Raw genomic sequence first — 16,005 nt, forward strand, 5'->3', positions numbered from 1 at the left:
GGATAGTGGATCTCCGTGTCATCATGACTATCAAAGTACAATCCGTCGGGGTGGACTCCGATCATGTGAGCGCAGCGCGCCGTATGCGTAGATCAGTTCCTTGCTGCTGATGTCGTACGGGTCCTATGCGTTATGGACACTTGATCCACCTTCATCCCCGAAGCGGGTCACCATCAGCAAGTGGAGCAGATTTTCTTTTGGTTCATTATGAACTTTAGCACGCGCTACGAAATACCCCTCATTGAGTTATTTCGATAATCAATTCCTGATATGCTGTAAACGACAGCCGGAAACTACGCATCCCCACATATTCCCCCATCTCCATACACACCTCATGGCATCTAGTTCAAATTCTGGTCCTTCTTATGTGGGGAAAAGTTACGCAGTGATCCAGTTGCCAATGCAATATTGAACAGCACTGACATATGTACAGTTTGCTATCAAGTCACTCTGTGGGGCGAAGACAGTCAACCCTCATCGGAGGCGGGAGTCACCGGTCATGTGCATTCCCCAGCGCAACAACTACGTTGGACCCTATTGGACGCCCTTCGAGTTCCACATTGATTCGGGGTATCTAAAAGCAGCTCTGAGATGAGTCTTCGTATAGCTTGTTACTTATATCCGGTGCGAAAGGAAATAATTCCCCCTCAGCTGCGCCCACTCTTTTGACCATAACCATCAAAATGGGTTCAATCGGAACTACTGGCGCCGATTTTGTCTTGACCGCAGAGGCCTTGAAGAATGCTTTGCCTGATATGCATCCGGCCACCAGGGCCATTCACGCCGATGACTTTCAGGCCAATCACCGGGCTATCGCTCCAGCTATGCACACTGCAGTGAACTTCCGATATGCGCGCGACCCGGAGAGCCTGGTCCCTGAAGAAAATGAAGACGTAAGTTATTCCACCATCTTCTCCTGAGGTCTCGCTCTAAAGCGCGCATTGCAGCCTGATGCCCCCCAAGACTCGCATGTTTATTCGCGATATACTGCGCCAAACTCGAAACGTCTCGAGCTCCTTCTGAAGAACCTCATGGGCGGGGAAGTTATCACCTACGCAACCGGTCTGTCTGCATTCCACGCTATGGTGATCCTCATCAATCCCAAGAAGGTTTTTATTGGAGAGGGTTACCACGGATGCCACAGCGTCCTGGATATCATCCATCGCTTGAGCGGGGTTCAAAAGCTAGACCTAGAGGACATCGACCAAGCCGGCCCTGGTGATATGATTCATGTCGAGACACCATTGAATCCAACTGGCGAGGCCCGGAACCTGGCCTACTACCGCGCAAAGGCCACTGAGAAAGGCGCATATCTGACGGTGGATGCTACCTTCGCCCCCTCCTCCTCTCCAGAACCCGTTAGACTTTGATGCGGACATTGTCATGCACAGTGGTACAAAGTATGTGGGTGGCCACTCCGACATGCTCTGTGGAGTTCTGGTCCTACGGGACGATCATGTAAAGGAAGGATGGCTGAAGACATTACACAAGGACCGCCAGTACATCGGCAGTGTAATGGGGAGCTTTGAAGGCTGGCTGGGTATTCGGTCGGTTCGCACCATGCAACTCCGGGTGAAGCGACAAGCCGAGACAGCTGAGAAGCTCGTAAGTTGGCTGCACGAGGAAATCAAAAATCCCCAGTCGCCGGTTGGTAAGATTCTGACCCATGTTCAGCATGCCTCGCTCCAGCAAGAGGACTTGAAAGATGGCTGGCTCAAGAAGCAGATGCCCGGAGGCTTTGGTCCTGTTTTCTCAATGTGGGCAAGAAACCCTGCACAGGCTCGCCGGTTGCCTACGAGAATGTTTGTGTTCCAGCACGCGACTAGCCTGGGAGGGGTGGAAAGCTTGATGGAATGGCGGAAAATGAGTGATAATGCGTGCGATGAGCGACTCCTCCGGATTAGCTGCGGCATCGAGGAGTTTGAAGACTTGAAAGCCGATATCTTGCAGGGAATGGAAGGGTTGCTGAAGGATTACCCGTAAGATGGGTTTGATCTCTTCACTTTTTTTTTTCAGGCCGCCTTATTTCAGCTATATACTTCCATCTACAAGCAAGATCTAAACACATATGCTGCCTACTGATGTCGTATTTCTTCGAAGCATATTATCATAATCAGCTGTAGCTCAGGCCCATCAGTATCTTACTTCCAACTGTACCGACAATCGCCAACGATATCTACGTATCGTTAAGTTAATCATTATGCATGACACGCTGGCTACTAATAGGGGGCGCATGATCATGAGTACTATTGGTTTCTCGTGTGGAGATATGGCATCGAGATAGGCAGTTAAACTTATAAACTTATCTTCTGCCAGCTGGTCACTGCATGGGCTTTTGCAATCAATAACCAATGGGCCATTACCAAGTAATCGCCAGTTCCAGGACAAGGCCATTCACGTGGACGGAGTTTCCTGTGGATCCCGGGGAGTCACCGTCCATGTGACCGTATCTATGACGGAGAAGTGATCAGATCAACCCAAACCCCTAGAATGTGTGTTGATGCCCTGTATCTCAGCCAAGTTGGATCCACCCACGTCTAGGCTGGCTCCTCGCCATGTCTTAACCCGATTATATGGAGAAGCTCATTGCCCCCCGCAGCAGAGCATCACGTGGACGGACCGATGGCCATGGAAGCTGCAATGGATGAGGGGGGGTTCGTATCATTCATAAAGTCAGCACCAGCTCATATGAAAGTAAACAGCGTTTTCTTTCCACATTTCTAGCGTGCAGCCAAATTACATCGTGAAGGTCATGGCCCAATTTGACGTTGCGGTTGTCGGACTTGGTGTGCTCGGTAGCGGAGCTGCGTACTATGCGGCCAAGAAGGGCGCCAAAGTAATCGGATTCGAGCAGTTCGAGTTGGGCCACGTCCGTGGCGCTTCACACGATACATCTCGCATCGTGCGAACGTCGAACTTTGCGCCCGAGTATGTCAAGCTTGCCAAGTCCGCGTACGAAGACTGGGCCGAGCTAGCACGCGTTACCGGCCACGAGATGCTCAAGACCACTGGGGGGGGTTGTTTTCTTCCATCCCGACTCTCCTACCCCTGCCAGTGCTTTCACTCAGAGCCTCGATAGCCAGAATGTCCCGTACGAGCTTCTCGACTCGCAAGAAGTGAAGCGGAGGTGGCCTCAATTCGATATTCCCGACAACGTACAGACTGTCTTCACTGCCGATTCCGGTATCGCCCACGCTGCGAAGACCGTCGGCACTTTGCAGTCACTCGCCCGCTCCCATGGTGCCATTCTGAAGGAGAATACACCGGTGGACAGGGTAACACCCCAAGCCGGCGGCGGTGTTGTGATCCAGACTCCTAAAAGCCGCTTCACAGCAGGAAAGGTGATCCTGGCCACCGACGCCTGGATCAATAAGCTCCTCGCCCCTCTGTCCGTGCATATTCCTGTCTCGGTCATGCAGGAGCAGGTCACATACTACAAACCGACCGATGCTTCAGCCTACGAGGCTGACAAACTTCCTGTTTGGATTTGGCAAGGAGAGCACTGCTTCTATGGCTTTCCATGCTACGGCGAGCCCACGATCAAGGCTGGTCGTGACTTTTCCAACAATTTTATGACTCCCGAGCAGCGTACCTTTGTACATTCTCCCCAACTATTGGAGCAGCTCACAGGCTTCATGAAGGGGTTCATGCCCGATGAGCACCGTCAGCCTCTGCGCACCATCACCTGCCAGTATACCATCACCCCCGATCGGCAATTCATTATTAGCCCATTAGAGAACTACCCAGATATCATCGTGGGTCTGGGTGCTGCGCATGCCTTTAAGTTTGCGCCTGCGTTTGGGCGTGCCTTGGCCGAGCTCGCGGTCGATGGCCAGACCAAAGAGGATGTCTCAAAATTCGGTATTCCCAGGGCCGCGACCAACGCTAGCAAGCTGTGATTTGATGATTTACGTATATATCAATGGCTCGGGTTTTGCTTCCATGAAGTCCTTCCAAGGGTAACCAGTATCTGCACATCAATAAACTCGGATTATAACGTGTAATGCGCATACATTATTGCACAAATCGAGTTCGGACTCGGTTTCCCTGTTCAGGTGCATACCAATAGCACTGTTCTGCCATCGTAGACATGTTCGACATACAGCACGGTGCGCTGGTGGGAGCGTGTGTGTTGCTCGTTGTATTGCGGAGCTTGTTAATGGGCACGGGACTTCCCGAGGGCCGCGCATACGGTTGCTAAGAGGGCACGAGCCAAGACAGCAGCGTAGATTATCTCGCTAAAATTTACTATGTGGAAATTGAACGACGCACTGAGACAAATCAATATCTGGAAGAGAGGATATTACCTTCCCTTCCAACCTGCAGAGCACCAGTCCCAAGTTATATGCTGAGAACGGATAGTGTCTGTTCGTGGTTCACGCCCAAATTGCAGCAGGAATATTACCATTCAGCTTCTTTTTCGCCACAAGGCTGGCCGGAGTCCCACCGAGCTTGCTCCACCGGGCAATGCCCACCGATTGACTTTCCTCCAAAGCCAAAGCGACCATATCCGGAGAGCCGCTGATATCAAAATGCCGGGGAGAAGAGCCGTAAGCCGGGAAAAGGCCTAGAAACTGGACGTTCCTGAAGTGTTTCCCGACCGCATCTGCACAAGAGAACACCGCGATCGAGTCGTTCTTTGGACCGAATGTGTTGTCGAGGCGGTTGCTCACAACGAGGTGGTTATTATTGGGCTGAGATCTTCTTTAGCCTTTCTGCACACGAATACCGGGGTCTCAGGTTTGTCATGGCATAACATACCGAGAGTTTGATTTCAGCGACTTTAGAGCCTGCAGGTGCAGTGTCGTTTCCGAAGGAGCTCCCGTTGAAGATTTGGTGCAAGGATATCCCTTGGGCCGTGTAGGACACCCGAAATCCACTCACCTCGTTACTCAGCTCATGTGTGAGGTAGAAGTATACGTTCGAAGTGGTGCTATTTGATCCCTTGGGTGTCCAGAAAACTCCATGTCGAGGGCCGGAGCCGGGGCTTGCGACGAAAGGGCTTTTGGGCTCCAAACGACCAGTCCTGGGGTTGATAGAGAAGATGCGAACAAGATCGGCTCCAAGGTCAGGGACTAGAACATAGCGGCCTGTTGGGTCAACAACTACTCCGTGTGGGTGAGGAGCGTCCTGGCGCGCAGCGTTGGGGCCCGGACTGGACATGGAGTATGTAAATGTTTGTAGATACTTCATGTGGCCGCTGGAGCGATCAAGAAGATGTGTGGTCACAGTTGACGTCTCACTTGATGAATCATAATTGGTCAGCTATTATTTCTCTGGGTAGGATGGCTCTCCAGGGCGGAACTGACTAGTGAGCGACTGCAAGGAAATCGTGAGTGTGGACGTCCGGTGCCGAGTAGATGGCAGACATAACCGGCCCCGATGGGGTTATCAGACGCTCAATGGTCGCCAAAGACCCATTTGTATGGGTCTTGAAGGAGGTGATGCTGCCATTCGAGGATCCAATTCCTTCGTTCAGACAGTAAAGGACCTCATGTGCCCTATCTAACATCAGCCAGGAGGGGCTATTGCCGCAGTCCCTTGATTCGGAGAGCACGGAGATTTCAGTCGATCCGTGCTGACTCGTCGGAGCTAGCGAATAGACCGAGCCGCCGTAAGATGCTGCATAGAGGTGTGAGGCTGCTGCAACGCTTCCCAGCCCGGCTAGAACACAGATAGGTAGATACATGGCTGAGATGAGGATGCTCATATTGAGGCTTTCGCCCCTTTTGAACCAAACAGGATATCCTAAGCGCCCCCCCTCAGGATCTCGGCTCACCGGAAATCCGAAACCATTAGAGTTATTGCTGAATAGTTTTCCAGCTGAGCGGGTCTGCTGAGCGGGTCTTAGCTGCTTTAGCTGCTTGGCTGCTTGGCTGGTGGAGCCCCGGGATGCCGGAGATCCTGAACGTCTCGGCATACCGTGATCCAAGTTCTTCTTTTTTCCTGATGGCCTGGGTGATCCTGGCTTGGATTTGTCAGTTGCAGGGGTTCGCTCCCAATATCCTCGGAGTACTGCAGGCGTTCGTCAGCCAAGCCAACAAAAGGCCTGCAGAAGCCCACTATTGCTGGGTCGTCATCATGTCATCCCAAGGATGTAACCTCGTATATTGATTTGGGGCATAAGCTTTGGTGCCTCTCTCCTGGGAACCGAGAATGGTGTTGGACATTCCAGGTAATTGCAGATGATTGTCGAGCCTCATTCCGTACTACCGGTTACTAGATCCTTGAAGTTCAGATAATGCATCACCGGTATAATTGCACAAAAGCGGGTGTCCATCTCGATCGCCGTAATTCCAGAAAGACCCACGTCCTTTCGCCCCTATGCTGGGACAATGGACGTTCGTATCCAGCAAGGTGGCTTATGGCCCTCGCCAAGCCCCTAGCCAAGATACCCATGGTCCACGGATTAACCGCCCCCATGCAAGCATGCTCCAGTCGCATTGGTACCATATTGTGGCAGTCCAGATGAAGGTGTCATCAGTGAAAGCTCGTCTCGCCAGTTATTTATGGATTAAGCTCTCGGTGTATCGAAGAGGGATGCTCTAGGCAACAGAGTGCTCGGCGCCAAGATGTATTTCTGGGACGCAAAAGCTAAAACCTCCTAAACCGACCCAAGTCGTGCAGACAGCACGGTGGCTTCGGTGTGAGAAGTCCGTATGGTTCGGGTTTCTTGGCTCTAGGCAATACGATAGCATTTCTAAGCCATTCAATATCGAACGACTCTAGAATAGAGCCAGACCATCTCGCGGTCTGTCTAGATCCTGTCTGAGGATACTTATATCGCGATCCCCAGCCATGCTGGCCATCACTAAATCAGCGCAGTCTGAGTACTCTCTTCGAATTCGAGGCTTAATCGCGGCGTCATCATGATTAAATCCGTCCTTCCAAGGCTCGGTCTTTCACTCCTTGCCGCTACCACTGTAGCCTCTGGCTCATCAGATATCCAGCCTCAACTGATCTCCGACCCTCATGCGGTCGCCGGAAAGCATTATAACTATGTGATTGCCGGGGGAGGCCTGACTGGTCTCACCGTCGCTGCAAAGCTATCGGAGAACCCTAACATCTCCGTGCTCGTTATTGAGCGAGGCTTCTACGAGTCCAATGATGGTCCAATCATCGAAGACCCCAACAGATATGGCGAAATTTTCAACTCGCGTGTCGACCAGCAGTATGCCACGGTTGATCTGGCCATCAACAACCAGTCCTTTCCTATCAGATCGGGCAAGGGCCTAGGCGGCTCAACACTCCTCAACGGAGATTCGTGGACCCGGCCCGACAAGGTCCAGATTGACGCTTGGAGAAGGTCTTTGGAATGGAGGGCTGGAATTGGGAGGGCTTGGTTGAATACATGAATGCCGCTGAGCGTGCGCGCCCACCCACTGACGCCCAGATTGCCGCTGGTCATGCGTTCAACGCTTCCTGCCACGGCTTCAATGGCACAGTTCACTCCGGGCCTCGTGATAACGGGCAGGACTTCTCGCCAATCATGCAAGCCCTGATCAACTCTACTTCGGCAATGGGAATCCCCACTCAACAGGATGTGACCTGTGGTCATCCGCGTGGAGTTTCGATGATCTATAACAACGTACAGGAGGATCAAACCCGTGCAGACGCTGCTCGCGAGTGGCTCCTCCCCAATTACAAGCGGGAAAACTTGCATGTGCTGACTGGCCAATTGGTCGGCAGCATCTTGTTCGATGACTCTGGCGTAAAGGCCGTTGGGGTCAACTTCGGAACCAACAAGGCTGTGAATTTCGATGTCTTCGCCGACAACGAAGTACTCCTGGCTGCGGGCTCCGCTATCTCCCCTCTCCTCTTGGAATACTCCGGTATTGGGGTGAAGTCTGTTCTGGACAAAGCCGGCGTTAAGCAGCGACTGGAGTTGCCGGTGGGGCTTAACATGCAAGATCAAACCACCACCACCGTCCATTCCCGGGCCAAGGCCGCAGGCCAGGGCCAGGCTGTGTTCTTCGCCAACTTCACCGAGACCTTTGGCAACCAGGCCCAGCAGGCGATCAACCTGCTCGACACCAAGCTTGAGCAATGGGCAGAGGAGACCGTTGCTCGAGGCGGTTTCCACAATGTCACCGCTCTCGTCATTCAATACGAGAACTACCGTGACTGGCTCTTGAATGAAGATGTTGCCTTTGCGGAGCTCTTCCTCGACACCGAAGGAAACATCGACTTCGATGTCTGGGATTTGATCCCTTTCACCCGCGGCTCTACGCATATTCTACACAGCGATCCCTACATGCTTCTGTACGCCAACGACCCGCAGTTCTTCTTGAACGAGCTGGACCTTCTGGGCCAGGCCGCCGCCACCAAACTGGCTCGCGATCTTTCCTCCGCCGGCATGATGCGGGATTACTTTGACGGAGAAACTATCCCCGGCTCCAACCTGGACCAGGATGCTGACCTGGATCAGTGGAGCACCTACATTAAGCGCAACTTTCGCCCCAACTACCATGCCATTGGAACCTGTTCCATGATGACGCGGGAGCTTGGCGGTGTCGTGGATGCTGCTGCCAAGGTCTATGGGACTCAGAACCTCCGTGTGATCGATGGCTCGATTCCTCCCACTCAGGTCTCTGCTCATGTCATGAATGTGTTCTACGGAATGGCGTTGAAGATTGCCGATGCTATTCTGGCAGACTACCAGGCGTAGGAGTCTTTTTCAGATGCTGGACGTCGTAACCAATGGCATCTTAGGGAAGGTTCTCTCTAGATGTTGATTACATTACAAGGCTGACTACATATTCTTTTTTTTTTCTCTTCTCTTCTCGTTACATGCACAACATTTGGATCCTGTTATCCCGGCCCCGGCCTCATCCCGGTACCGGGGTGTTTTCCTCTCCGCCACGCCGCGGAATCGGCGTCACATCTATTTCTACTTCTACTTCTTCCCCTCCATAGACTTTTAGAAATTCAAAGTTTGCCAATTGTCAGAAATACAAATTCTCCTCTTACGTTTACCCCACTGCACCAAACTGCCTTGTGTACCCCAACTCAGCAATCCACAATGGGCGCCACAACCTTAATCCTCCTCGACGTTCAAAACGGCATAATCGACATGCTCGGCCGCGTCGAGATGGAGCCCTACCTCGAACACCTCGCCTCCGCCCTCTCCGCCGCCCGAAGCAGCGGGATCAAAGTAATCCATGTCATCACGGCTTTCCGCCCCGGCTACCCCGAAGCACACCCCACCAACGCCTCCTTCGCCCACGTCATGCAGCACGGACTCTTCCAAGTCGGAGATCCGGCCATTGAGGTGCACGCCGCTGTGGCGCCGACGCCAGAGGAACCGGTCGTCACGAAGCGCCGTGTCTCGGCTTTTACGGGGACGGAGCTGGAGATGATTCTGCGGTGTACCGGGAGCGACCATATTGTTGTTGCCGGCCTTATTACCAGGGGCGGTGCTGTCGACTGTGCGATCGGCGATGGATTTGGATTTGCGGATTACGGTGCTGAGGGATCTTTGTCAGGATCGAGACGAGGAGGTTCATCGGGTGTTGATGGATAAGGTGTTTGAGAGGAAGGCGGAGGTTATTACTGGGAAGGATTGGGCTGCGAAGCTTACGGAGTAGCGAAGAGCGCTTGGTGAAAGAATAGACAGTTATGGTTCGATGGAAGAGGTGGGATGAGTTGTTTAATGGCAGATTTCTACTAATCGGACTTGGGCTTTTCGGATGCACCGATTTGGATTCAAGGAAATCAGAAAGTCTATCAACATCGTAGCGAGGGCATATACGCATTGCAGCTATGCTGAATCAATCACGCTCATCTTATAGCTTCACCTGGTTCCGGTCCTGGGGCTCGCAACATGCTGCCGGTTCTGGGTGCTGAATAGACTGGTTGAAGGACTGCGACGACTGCGGGACGTCTAGCGCAGGGTTCTTGGTGAAGAATCCATCCGGCTTGAGCATGACGCTAATGCGCTCCACAGGCATGACCGGGAAATCTTCAATACGAGGGTTGTGCGTAAGTCCGAAAGCTGCGGTGTTGTTAGCAACCTTCCTTTCACGAGTAACAGGCGACGTAGGAGGCAACTTACTGTGCCAGAGGACGATATCTTCGTCCTCGACCTTATCCTTTCGATCGGCCCACACCTCGACACCATCCGACTTCTTGCTTTGGTTGGTAAACTCGCCTGCTGCGTACAACTCGTCATCCTGGTATTTGGTCACCCAGATCGGGCGGGTGGCAAACTGCGCACGCTTGGTACCGAATGACTTCGGGCTAGCCAGGAGCATTTGGCTGGGCATTGCTTGCAACTTATAGGCGATGGGGTGGTGGGTGATTGAGTTGATAATATTGTCGTTCCGAATCTTGAAAACGCGGTGTCGATCCACGCTCGTGAACGCACTGCCGCTTTCCTTCAAGACGGTCTTTTCGGTGACATATCCGACATGATATGGGTTGTTGTCATCCTCTGGCATGGCGACGCTATCTTCGTAATAGACAGTATTCTTGAACCCGTCCAGGGCAGGGTCAATGCGAAGAGAAAACAGGTGTTGATGATTTGGAGCCATCACGCCTGGGCCGACATTTGTTCCCCAAGGCACGGTCTGCCCATTCTGGTTGTCGAAGGGCACCGTCGACAGAATACCGGTCGCGCGGACCTCGAGCTCGATATTGGCAGCTTGATCAAGAATGAAGGCAAAGATATATTCGTAATTGGCAACCGTACAGATCATTTGGATCACCAACTGTCTGTTCCGGACGACTGTGGCCGCCCCGCTGCGGTAATTGGTGTGCTTATGCTGGAGACCGTTGTCTTGCTCGTGCATACAGATAACGTTCTGTAACCGGATGGGGGTACCTTGGGCATCGGTTCGGTAACCATCGAAATATTTGATATGGCCCAGGCAGTCACAGCCGAGCGACAGCTGGTTGGCTGTAATACCAAAGCCAACATCGCCAACGTCAAATGCTTGCTTCCGGTGATAGGGAGCCCGTGGGTCTGTTTTTCCATCAGTCTTCAGCCCGTTCCATGTGCTTGCACGGGTACATACCGCCATATGGAACAGTCATTTCGGACATAGATAGTCGGTAGAATGTATTACGTCCATCATAGGTAAGGTTGTGCAAGACCAGGCCTTCCCGATTATTGAAGCCAACACGGAATCGCCACTTCTGCCATGAGACTGCGTTTCCGATGACATTGAATGAGGCACCCTCGGGCTGCTGCACGATATACGGCTTCAAATCAGTGCGAAGCGGTTCATCAAGCAGCTCATGAGCGTATTGAACCGTAGGGACCGGCTTCCATGGCTGGGTGCTGTTTGTCTGAGCATCAGCCCCGCCGGGCAGGTAGTCCATGCGAAGCAACTCATGGGTAATGGCGTTGAACACGGGAGAGAACTGGCAAGGGAGCGAGTACTGATTGTTCTGCGGGTGGTCCGTAGCCACAATATACATATAGCATTGCACCAGACGCCGCGACTCGCTGGCATCGTCAGTGCCGTAAATCCAGGGATCGAGGCACACGGTCATGCCGGCGGGAAGCTTCAGCTTCTCGATCTCTGCCTTGACGGCGGGGTGGTCCAAGCAGACCTGCTCCAGCTCAATCATCTCATCAATATCGACAGGGCCCTGTGGCATTCATGAGCAAGGGATCAAGTCTTGTGCAGCTGACAATTGCCTACCTGAACATCCTTTGGAAGTTCCTTGATGGTGACAGCGGACTTGGTATCGGCATTGAGAAGAGCCTTGAAAAAAGATCCATTGTCCAGGCGATGGAACAAGGCCGACAGTAAGCGAGTGGGCTTCTTCGGGCGAGGCTTGCCCAATCTTTCGGCCTCGAGGTAGGGAATGGTCTCCTGTTTGATAGGCTCTTGCAGATCAATACGCTTATACCGCAACTTGACCCCCGGGAAGTTGGATTCCAAGATCCGAACAGCCAGCTGGATTTCCCCAGGGGTAATAGGGTCAAAGGGGTGAAGGCTTGCCATTGTCGAAAGGGTTGTCAAACTCTCGACAAGATGAGAATTTTAGCCCTTTTATATCCTGTCAGGGACGACCTGCCTTTCGGGAAATCTTCCGCTGGTGAGGGGGGTCGCCGTTGGTTGGCTACTTTTGTCCCACTGAGTCCCCACCAAGCGCGAGTTTGCCCTAGTACGGTTTAGCGCCGATAACGCACGACGCCTCTGGGCAGCCGCGCGCGATAAGCAGATAAAACAGCACCTCCTAATGGGGTAGGTGTATCTCATCAGTGGGTGGCAGTGAGTATTTGGTTGCACATGGAGTTTCCATTCTCGTACGACTCAGTTTCTTCACTTGTCTTTTACTTGGAGCGATCCAAACATGTTCCAAACATGATCTAGAATGTTGATGCGAAATGTTGCTAATAACATGAATGTCAAAAATATACATTTAGGGTGTTTTAGTGATCGAACACGATTCCAATTCCCCAGCTGATATGCGACAATCTAAGGGCATAACCTCCCTCGGCATCTTCTCAAATAGCGCTAGAAGCTTCCATCAAATTTGAAAAGTATGTTCATCTCTTGAGATGATTTCAAGTTTACGTTGAGACGACTCCAGGGCTACCTTGGTTCGGCCGACAGCTTAGCGCGGGAAGGAGACATGACTTCATGTTTACAGGACCAACACATCCATCTGGGAAGGACGGAGGTCTATGCGGGGATAGCTCAGTCAAGAAAAGTGAAGACGTTCTTCATTTGTTTATGGATTGGTGAGTGCGGTCCTGTCCGTTTAGCCAAGAATACTATGCACTCGGCAAATTTCCACCGTCGGTACAATCAAGGGTCAGGAATGTTACCACGAGTCGCCCACCAAGAACACGGCTAGGCAACAATAAAAACCTGCAGAAAATATAGTTTCGACTAGCTATCTTATGGCACTTATCCTCATGGCGAAAGACATGCCTGCCACTTGTGGGGATGCACCAAATGGAAACGAAGATGTGTTCACGATGCACCACCGAGAAGCTGGGGATGGAATTCAGGGCCGCCTCCATTCTGGGGCGGGTGGCCCTTCCAAGATCTTACGCGACCCAGCATTCCAGATCTTTGTGGCCTAGATCTTCGCGTCCACTACATAACCATGGTGCGTTCCTCTTCGCCTGTGCTGTTGCACGCCCTCCGCCAACCGCCATTATGTTCTGCTGAGCGTATAGTGGAGCAACCAGATTAATTACTAACCAACCCAACCGCAGCTATAGCTAGGTCTTGAAGTCCTGTCAGTCTTTTCTCTTTCTGCTTTACATTAAGCTCTGTCTCCTCAATTGTGGTGCACCTACACGGCCACTGTCTCTCGTTAACCAAAAATGCGGTTGAACATATATCAGCCACTCCTTCTGGCGGTGGGCGCCAATATTGCCCTATCCACTCATTGGAATTATTGGAACCATGCGCATGGAAAGCTGTTGCATCATGCGCAACAGTTGGAACCGCGCGGAGATCTGCTGGAGTTGAACGGGGATCAAATCCCGGCCGACCTGGTGGAGCTTCGGTATACCACGACCACTCTTTACCAAGATTGTCTTCCCACAAGTACGGCTTTTATCACGGTGACAATATGCGAGGATGAACCATCTGCGCCGACTCAATCGCTACCGCAATTCCCTACAAATGTGGTGCAAGCCCAGCCACCCCCCGAAGAGACCACGGTGGTGCACTCGACGAGGACGAGGACAATTACCGTCACCGAGCCGAGCACCGAAACTATCACATTGATCTCTCAACACCATAGTACGAGTACTGCCATTCCTGCTGATGCTCCAAGCCCACCAGCGGTCATTCCGTTCCAACATGTCCCCAACGTTGCTTTCACACAAGCGGTGACACCGACCCATCTGAGCACGACAATCACCACTTCTATCCCCGGACTGGGAAGCGCCACTGTCAGCGTTGCAGCGGATGTAGGTGACGCCCCGTCTGGATCCGCCTTTGTCGGAGATAGACCAGTACCAGCCCCAACAAAGGTCGAACAAGGACCGGGACTCCTCCCGACCCTTCCACACTTACCACAACTGCTCCCTACAACAGTCATTCCCAACTTACCGATCCCGTCCCTGGACCAAGTCTTTCACCCGGCGAACCCGTCCATCCCCTCAGATTTGCAGTGGACGTCGCTCCCCAAAGACGGCGCATTTTCTACCAAGGGATTCGGCGGCCGCAGCATACCACACGGAAACAGGATCAAGTACGAGGGTAACGTGGGCATCCCTTGGGGCAGCAACATCATCTCCGTGAGCCCCACCGAAGCCCATCGCTACAAGTATGTCGCGCAGTTCACAGGCTCGAATGACCAGCCCTGGACGGTGGTGATCTGGAACAAGGTCGGTCCTGACGGCAAGATGGACGGATGGTACGGCCACTCCGCACTGCAATTCGTTCTCGCACCGGGTGAGACGCGCTATGTTGCGTTTGACGAGGACTCGGAGGGAGCGTGGAGTGCGGCGCCGGGGACGAAGGGGGTGCCGCGCGATCAATGGGGTGGGTATATCTCCACCTGGGGCGAATTCTCCTTTGGGGACCAAGAGAATGATGGGTGGTCAGGGTGGGATGTGTCGGCTATTCAGACTCAAATTGCCCATGGCCCTGTGGAAGGGATGAGGATCTGTATGGCGGATGGGAAGGGGTGCTCGATCATCACGCCTGGCGCTGAGAGGGTTGTTGATGCGTATACTGCGGCGAAGCGCCATCATGATGGGATTGGGGGAGCCGCGTCTCCGGGACCTGTGAGGCTGACGGTGGATCTGGATTATAAGGAGTAATGTCTAATGGGAGTGTAAATACAGCGTTACAGTGTTTTGAAGTTTCTGAGATTGGGAGATTTTAAGCAATTTTCTAATTTTAAAAACTGTTTAAATGACTAGTTAGCCCCAGTCTTATTTACCGGGGGAGCAAAAAGAGAATACGTTTCGGATAATCTTGTATAATGTTGCCATACAGTCATCTCAACTTATTACCTGGTATCCCCTCTTGGGCATCACTCCGCGTATGCACCCTTGGTTTCCTCATGAATCACATCAAATAAGGGCTGTGCACTGAACCATCCAGCCTTTGGGCTTCCGACAGTTTTATATGTGAAGGCAGCGTCTGCTTCCTCGATCTTGACGGTCTCTCCGCCACGACCTGCGGCCGCAGCATCTGCAAGGAGCTGGGTGTAACAGCATCTTTCAAGGCTGACAAACCAGTAGATTGTCTCTTCAACGCTCTTTCCAACGGTCAGAATGCCATGGTTCTGGAGAAGAATCGCCTTTTTATTCCCGAGTGCCTTTGCGATCTCGAGCCCCTCTTCTTCGGCCAGGACAATGCCCCTGAAGGAACGATATACCGCATGGTCCTATAAACCAGAACAGATGAGCCAAAAGTACACGACGACTACTGCGTAAGGAAGGATCCAACTCACATTATAGAACGCACAGGCATCTTGTGAAATGATATCCAGAGGCCGTCCAAGGGCACAGAATGTCCGCCCGTGAATTGCATGGCTATGCGCAGCACAGATCACATCCGGGCGCGCAGCATGGATGGCCGAGTGGATCATGAACGCCGCCGCATTCAGATTCCGGTTAGGGCCACCGTCGATAACCTTGCCCTCGTGGTTGACAAGGATCAAGTCGGAGACTTTCATCTGCGAGAAAGCCTTGCCGAACGGATTGACCCAGAAAGTCGTGGGATCTACGGGGTCACGGAGAGTGATGTGCCCCGCAACACCTAGAACTAAATCAGCATGCCGGCCTATCTATCAGGGGAATGTGGGTGTACCTTCATCATATCCGAATTTGCCAAAGATGCGAAACGCGGCGGCCAAGCGGTTCTTCAGGTACTCGCGCTCTTTGTATTTATCTTCGAATGTGGGGTAGGACGGCAATTGCATTTTGACTTTGGCGTTGGCCGCGGCGGCCTCTTGCGAGGAGACCGGGCTTGCATCTTGACGGACTCAGAGCTAACTGTCTCGGTAGCAGATGGAGGGGCCATATTGACTGAACTGGAGACTTCAGATGTTGAGAATAGGGGAGGAAACGCTGTA

General features: G+C 52.5%; 8 protein-coding genes across 8 annotated transcripts; 5 read left to right on the forward strand and 3 right to left on the reverse strand.

Annotated features, from left to right (window-relative positions):
• Positions 1 to 683: 683 nt before the first annotated feature.
• On the forward strand, positions 684 to 1,983 carry N7468_004864 (cystathionine beta-lyase; the record flags this gene model as incomplete). Its single annotated transcript, XM_058474161.1, has 3 exons — positions 684 to 893; positions 936 to 1,319; positions 1,354 to 1,983. 3 exons carry the CDS (start codon positions 684 to 686, stop codon positions 1,981 to 1,983), a joined length of 1,224 nt encoding a protein of 407 aa, XP_058333164.1.
• Positions 1,984 to 2,752: 769 nt separating this feature from the next.
• Positions 2,753 to 3,899, forward strand: N7468_004865 (putative sarcosine oxidase; the record flags this gene model as incomplete). The annotated part of the gene is made up of 2 exons (XM_058474162.1): positions 2,753 to 2,980; positions 3,069 to 3,899. The coding sequence occupies 2 exons, from the start codon at positions 2,753 to 2,755 to the stop codon at positions 3,897 to 3,899; spliced, it is 1,059 nt and encodes a 352-aa protein (XP_058333165.1).
• A 477-nt stretch (positions 3,900 to 4,376) lies between these two features.
• On the reverse strand, positions 4,377 to 5,796 carry N7468_004866 (Cytochrome cd1-nitrite reductase-like C-terminal heme d1; the record flags this gene model as incomplete). The annotated part of the gene is made up of 4 exons (XM_058474163.1): positions 4,377 to 4,694; positions 4,762 to 5,242; positions 5,310 to 5,726; positions 5,780 to 5,796. The coding sequence occupies 4 exons, from the start codon at positions 5,794 to 5,796 to the stop codon at positions 4,377 to 4,379; spliced, it is 1,233 nt and encodes a 410-aa protein (XP_058333166.1).
• Positions 5,797 to 6,869: 1,073 nt separating this feature from the next.
• Positions 6,870 to 8,668, forward strand: N7468_004867 (GMC family oxidoreductase; the record flags this gene model as incomplete). Its single annotated transcript, XM_058474164.1, has 2 exons — positions 6,870 to 7,283; positions 7,307 to 8,668. The coding sequence occupies 2 exons, from the start codon at positions 6,870 to 6,872 to the stop codon at positions 8,666 to 8,668; spliced, it is 1,776 nt and encodes a 591-aa protein (XP_058333167.1).
• A 354-nt stretch (positions 8,669 to 9,022) lies between these two features.
• On the forward strand, positions 9,023 to 9,587 carry N7468_004868 (cysteine hydrolase family protein; the record flags this gene model as incomplete). The annotated part of the gene is made up of 2 exons (XM_058474165.1): positions 9,023 to 9,464; positions 9,493 to 9,587. The coding sequence occupies 2 exons, from the start codon at positions 9,023 to 9,025 to the stop codon at positions 9,585 to 9,587; spliced, it is 537 nt and encodes a 178-aa protein (XP_058333168.1).
• Positions 9,588 to 9,785: 198 nt separating this feature from the next.
• Positions 9,786 to 11,954, reverse strand: N7468_004869 (Copper amine oxidase N2-terminal; the record flags this gene model as incomplete). Its single annotated transcript, XM_058474166.1, has 3 exons — positions 9,786 to 10,963; positions 11,016 to 11,595; positions 11,649 to 11,954. The coding sequence occupies 3 exons, from the start codon at positions 11,952 to 11,954 to the stop codon at positions 9,786 to 9,788; spliced, it is 2,064 nt and encodes a 687-aa protein (XP_058333169.1).
• A 1,337-nt stretch (positions 11,955 to 13,291) lies between these two features.
• Positions 13,292 to 14,743, forward strand: N7468_004870 (uncharacterized protein; the record flags this gene model as incomplete). The annotated part of the gene is made up of 1 exon (XM_058474167.1): positions 13,292 to 14,743. The coding sequence occupies one exon, from the start codon at positions 13,292 to 13,294 to the stop codon at positions 14,741 to 14,743; it is 1,452 nt and encodes a 483-aa protein (XP_058333170.1).
• A 215-nt stretch (positions 14,744 to 14,958) lies between these two features.
• On the reverse strand, positions 14,959 to 15,852 carry N7468_004871 (class II aldolase/adducin family protein; the record flags this gene model as incomplete). The annotated part of the gene is made up of 3 exons (XM_058474168.1): positions 14,959 to 15,315; positions 15,382 to 15,689; positions 15,741 to 15,852. The coding sequence occupies 3 exons, from the start codon at positions 15,850 to 15,852 to the stop codon at positions 14,959 to 14,961; spliced, it is 777 nt and encodes a 258-aa protein (XP_058333171.1).
• Between the last annotated feature and the right edge of the window lie 153 nt (positions 15,853 to 16,005).

This window comes from Penicillium chermesinum (assembly GCF_028974085.1).
Source record: "Penicillium chermesinum strain IBT 19713 chromosome Unknown utg000003l:1.0-5111272.0:1.0-5115320.0, whole genome shotgun sequence".
Lineage (NCBI taxonomy): Eukaryota > Fungi > Ascomycota > Eurotiomycetes > Eurotiales > Aspergillaceae > Penicillium > Penicillium chermesinum.